We start from the raw sequence: 6,000 nt of genomic DNA on the forward strand, positions 1-6,000 counted from the left end.
TTTCCATATCCTGGCTATTGTGAACAATACTGCAATAAACATGGAAGTGCATGTGTCCTTGTATACTGGTTCCTGTTGTTTAAGATAGATGCCTAGAAGTTGCATGACTGGGTCATAAGGGAGGTCAATATTTAGCTTTCTGAGGACCCTCCAGACTGCTTTCCAAAGTGGTTGTATAAGTGTACATTCCCACCAGCAGTGTAATAGGGTTCCACTTTCTCCGCATCCCCTCCAGCATTTGTCACTGGCTGACTTGTGGCTGTGGGACATTCTGACTGGGGTAAGGTGCACAATCAGGGATGGTGAACATTTCCTTGTGTGTTTCTTTGCCATTTTTATCTCTTCATCTGAGAAGTCTCTCTTTAGTTCCCTTGCCCATTTAGTAATTGGTTTGTTAGGTTTGGGAGGGATTAGTTTCTTGAGTTCCCTGTATATACTGGATATTAACCCCTTGTCTGATATATTGCTAGTAAATATTTTTTCCCCAATTAGTTGGTTGTCTTTCTAGCTTGGTTGCAATAGCTTTAGCTGTGTAGAAGCTTTTTATTTTAAGGTAGTCCCATTTGTCGAGTCTCTCTCCAATTTGTTGTGACCCTGGGACTCTGTTCAGGAAGTTCCTTCCTGTGCCTATAAGTTTAAGTGTCTCTCCTACTCTGTCCTGCAGTAGTTTCAGAGATTCAGGTTTAATGTTAAGGTCTTTAATCCATTTGGAGTTGATGTTGGTGCATGGTGATAGGCTGGGGTCCACTTATGCATGTGGCCATCCAGTTTTCCCAGCACCAGTGGTTGAAGAGGCTGTGTTTCTTCCATTGTATGTCTTTGGCTCCTTTGCCAAATATCAGCTGACTGTAGGCCTGTGGATTTATTTCTGGATCTTCTATTCTATTCCATTGGTCTTTGGGTCTGATTTTGTGCCAGTACCATGCTGTCTTTGTTATTATAGCTCTATAGTAGAGTTTGAAGTTCGGCATGGATATCCCTCCCATTTTGTCTTTATTCCCTATAATTGTTTTCGCTATTCTAGGTCTTTTGTTGTTCCATATGAATTTTTGGACTGTTTTCTGTATTTCAGAGATATATGTCATTGGGATTTTAATAGGAATTGCATTGAATTTGTATATTAATTTTGGCAGTATTGCCATTTTCACTATATTAAGTCTGCCTATCCAAGAGCATGGAAGGTCTTTCCTAGTGTCTTCTGTAATTTCTTTAAGTTTCTATAGTTTTCATTAACTAGTTCTTTTACATATTTGGTTAGGTTAATTCCTAAATATTTTATTTTTGGGGAGGTTATTGTGAATGGGGTTGCTTCCTTTATTTCCCTTTCTGCTTGTACACTGTCAAGTGTACAGGAAGGTAACTGATTTTTTTTTTTTTTTTTTTGGCCAGTCATGGACCTCAACTCTGGACCTGGGAGCTGTCCCTTAGCTCTTCAGCTCAAGGCGAGCGCTCTACCACTTGAGCCACAGCACCACTTCTGGCTTTTTCTGTTTATGTGGTGCTGAAGAATCGAACCCAGGGCCTCATGCATGCAAGGCAAGCACTCTACCACTGAGCCACCTTCCCAGCCCAAGGCAACTGATTTTTGTGTGTTAATTTTGTATCCTGCTACTTTGCCGAAGTGATTTATGATTTCTAAGAGTTTGGGGATGGAGTTTTTGGGATCGTGAAGGTATAATATCATGTCATCTGCAAAAAGGGATAGTTTAACTTCTTTCCCTTAGCGGATCCCTTTAATGTCTTTTTCTTGCCTTATTGCCCTGGCTAAGGGTTTCAGGACTATATTGAAGAGGAGTGTAGACAGTGGGCATCCTTGTCTTTTTCCTGATTTTAAGAGAATTGGTTGTAGCTTTTCCCCATTAAGTATAATATTGGCTATTGGTTTGTCGTAAATGGCTTTTATTGTTTTAAGAAATGTTCCTTGTATTCCTATTTTCTCCAGAGCTTTTAGCATGAATGAATGTTGAATTTTATCAAAGGCCTTTTCTGCATCTGTGGAGATAGTCATGTGATTCTTGACCTCGCCTCTGTTGATGTGTTGGATTACATTTATTGACTTACCTATGTTAAACCATCCCTGCATCTCTAGGATGAAGCCTACTTGGTTGTAGTGTATGATTTTTTTTTTAATGTGTTTCTGGATTCTGTTAGCTAGAATCTTGTTAAGGATCTTTGCATCTGTGTTCCTCAAGGAAATTGGCTCTGAGACTCTTATCTCCAATAAACCACTAGAAAATTGGAAGTGGCGCTGTGGCTCAAGCGGTAGAGCGCTTGCCTTGACCTGAAGAGCTGAGGGATAGCACAAGCCCAGAATTCCAGCCCCATGACCAACAGGAAAATCAAACAAAAAAAACGGTTGAAGTTTTTTGTATGTAGGAAAATAGAACAACAAAAAAAGAAACCTGTTGAAATTGTCTTAAGAAGGAGTGCTAGAGGATAAAATTGACTGGGATACATTTGTATGTAAGTATGAAAATATCACAATAAAAATCCACCTTGTAAACCAATGTATGATTTTTCAAAAAAATGGTATTTATGCATTGTTAAAAAGTAGTAATATAGTACAATTTCATTTTTCTAGAAAAATACAAAAATACCTGATATCTATATATTATAGAAAAATAATAGAAACTATATAACAAGGTATTTTGAACTCTTCTATGTTCTAAAAGTATTTTACACTAATCAACAATTATTTATAATTAAAAGAAAAAAGAAAACAATTGATAAAAGTTCTTCTCAATCTGAAATATTTCCAAAATGATTAAGAGCTGAGTTTTGTAACATATCAAGTTCTGCTACACAAAAACACAATGACGGTCTGGGAGTATAGCTCAGTGGCAGACCCCCTGCCTAGCACACACACTGCAAAAATAATGTAATAACGGAAATATGATAATAATGGTTATGTAGTATTGCTACCTTAGACACTCAAACTTTAAAATCCAATCCTTTTTACTTAAAAGGATTGAAATTTGAGCAAATTCAAACATGACTGATGAGACCCTTTCATTTCAGTGTTTATAGAATAAGAAGAAACTAAGATATTATCTACTAAAAATGAGAAAGGTAAGTTTATAAAGATCCAGGGTAAATTCTCTAAGAAGCCAATAAGCATGATATGCTACTCACCGATATGGAAGCCTCTCATAATATAACTTTTCCAAAGCAGCAAAATGATATCTTGGTTTCAAGACTGTGGCGAGACTGGAGACCAAAGCAGAGCCACATTTTTTGGTATCCACTTCTCCCTAGTAAACAGAAATTAAGTTATACACACAGACCTAGGAATTAGCAAGAAAAGCAAAGAAATTAGAAGACATATTTGTACATAGCTATGAATGTGGGCAGTAAGATTTGTACAATAAATTATAGCAATCAGAAAAATCAATCTCATTAGACTATTAAGATAACAGAAACAGCAACAATTATTGGAAGCCAGAGGTTATAATATATGATAAAAATACAGATAATTAAAACATACTTTGGGTTGGGTGTCAGTGGCTTACGCCTGTAATTCTAGCTACTGAGGATTGCTGTTTGAAGCCAGTTTAGGCAGGAAAGTCTGTAAGACTCATATCTCATTAACTACCAAAAGTATCAGAAGTAGAGCAGTGGCTCAAGTGGTAGAGTACTTGAATGAAAAAACTCAGGAACCGGGCTGGGAAGGTGGCTCAGTAGTAGAGCGCCTGCCTTGCATGCTCAAGGCCCTGGGTTCGATTCCTCAGCACCACATAAGAAAAAAAGAAAAAAGCCAGAAGTGGCGCTGTGACTCAAGTGGTAGAGCGCTAGCCTTGAGCTGAAGAGCTGAGGGACAGCGCCCAGTCCCAGAGTTCAGGCCCCACGACCAGACCCCAAAAAAAAAAGAAGAGGGAGTAGGATGAAGAAAGCAACAGGGGCTGGGAAGGTGGCTCAGTGGTAGAGCGCTTGCCTTGCATGAATGAGGCCCTGGGTTTGATTCCTCAGCACCACATAAGCAAAAAAGAAAAAAGCCGGAAGTGGTGCTATGGCTCAAGTGGTAGAGCACTAGCCCTGAGCTGAAGAGCTGAGGGACAGCACCCAGGCCCAGAGTTCAGGCCCCACGACCGGACCCCCCCCCAAAAAAAACAACAAAAAACCCACTGAATTTAGTTAAAATATTACTATGATTTACCAAGGGCAAAAATAGATTTTGACTAAGAATTAGTGTTTTTGTGAATGAAACTATACACCCAGCTCCCAAAATACCATCTGTACATCAGAACGCACCTCAGGGGCAGGAATTTGCTTTCCTATGGATGCTTCTTTCCCAGATTTTCTGTAAGGGTTTTCAGTGACATCTGGAGGCTGTTTTACTAGTTCTGCTGCATCCATTAGTTTCATGGGAAGAATACTAAATGCATAAAGATACTTTAAAGAAAAAGATTATGACATAGAGGAAATACTGTTTATCCCAATGTAGTCAATCTATTTTACTATGAACATTTCACAGAAAGCATCTGAAATAAAATTAAAATCTGTGGACAGAGAGCACAAAGCAGTAAATCAAATGCCAATTTAATGGCTTCTGCAGGGGCTAAAATGAGCTTACAAAGTAATGAGCAACAATTTGTGGCCACAGTCCTTACACAGATCAAGGCTCCTTAGTTGTATAAAAGAACAATGACCACTGTGAGTACAAAGCCCAGAGAGGTTTGCTCCATAAAACTTGAAGAAAAACTGTTTCTATCTCTGAACTTTTTGTCTTTTTGAACTTTGCCAACAGACACTGCCATTATTGGAGAACTATGTGTTTTCTTCTCTGATATTATACTAATTCTGCTAAATGCTGGTAAAATTTTCTTAGGGACTAGTAGCAAACAAGTAAAAATTCCTATAAATACCTAGAATCTTGAACTAAAGGCATAATGATTGAAAAGCTTAGATATACATAATGTTCAACCTCAGGAAAATGCAACAAAAGATTATCTTCCACCTATTAAGACTGGCAAAAACTTCAACAACAATATTGGTGAGAGTGCGGAAAAAAAAACATATATAGGTGATTGGTAGGTAAGGTTGAGACAAAATGTTTGACAAAGTTTTAAAATGTGCACACTGTTTGAATGAAGTATGAGTGGCTTCACATGTCTCTGACAATAAGCTACAGATAAAAATATGACAAATGCTATTCAGTTTGAAGAGACAACTTTTAAAATTGTAAGTCTAAACTTCCTAAGAAAGAATTGAGCTTAAAACCTTAAAAGTATGGAGCTGGGTGCCAGTAACTCATACTATAATTCTAAAACTCTGGATGACTGAGGTTCAAAGAAAGCCTGGACAGACAACCTCAAGACTAAAGTACTAGAGAGCCAGGTATGAGTGAAAACACGAGAGGCCTTGAATTCAGGCCTGAGTACTAGCACATGCACACATACAGATTAAAAAAAAAAAATCTTACAAGTACGGAAAAAACAAAATAGACATAGTCATTTATCTTTTGTATGCACATTGACTATGGCATGTTATAAAGGAGTAGTCTTCAAATTGTTCAGGCAAATTTTTCTGTTTATTTTTCTATCATTGATTATTGTGAGTTTAGCTGTCTCAATCTATGACAACAGTCAGTATTTGTCTTGAAAAAATAAATGCTCTCAGGGAAGTTGAAGAAACAACCTATTATATTTTACTTTATCATCCATACTATTTTTCAATATAAGAACAAATTCTAGGCATAGCTAATGATTCTCAAAGCCAAGAAAGGGTTAAGGCCAGCTGCTGGTGGCTCACATCTGTAATCCTAGGTACTCAGGGAGCTGGGATATGAGGATCATTATTCAAAGCCAGTCCAGGCAGAAAAGTTAATTGGAGACTCTTATCTCCAATTAACCACCCAAAAGCTAGAAGTGGAGCTATGGCTCAAGTGGTAGAGTATCAATCTTGAGCAAAAAAGATGAGGTTAGCATCCAGACCCTGAGTATCAGCCCCAAGATCAACACACACACACACACACACACACACACACACACACACACACACACA

General features: G+C 38.0%; 1 protein-coding gene across 2 annotated transcripts in view; it reads right to left on the bottom strand.

Annotated features, from left to right (window-relative positions):
• Positions 1-6,000, bottom strand: part of Cwf19l1 (CWF19-like 1, cell cycle control (S. pombe)) — a 28,807-nt gene that overhangs the window by 11,943 nt on the left and 10,864 nt on the right. For both annotated transcript variants that reach the window (XM_013017858.1, XM_013017859.1), the window contains one exon: positions 3,133-3,251. In XM_013017858.1, the coding sequence (XP_012873312.1) occupies positions 3,133-3,251 (119 nt within the window). The remainder of the gene's footprint in view (positions 1-3,132; positions 3,252-6,000) is intronic.

This window comes from Dipodomys ordii, unplaced genomic scaffold, assembly GCF_000151885.1.
Source record: "Dipodomys ordii isolate 6190 unplaced genomic scaffold, Dord_2.0 Scaffold36, whole genome shotgun sequence".
NCBI classification, from domain to species: domain Eukaryota; kingdom Metazoa; phylum Chordata; class Mammalia; order Rodentia; family Heteromyidae; genus Dipodomys; species Dipodomys ordii.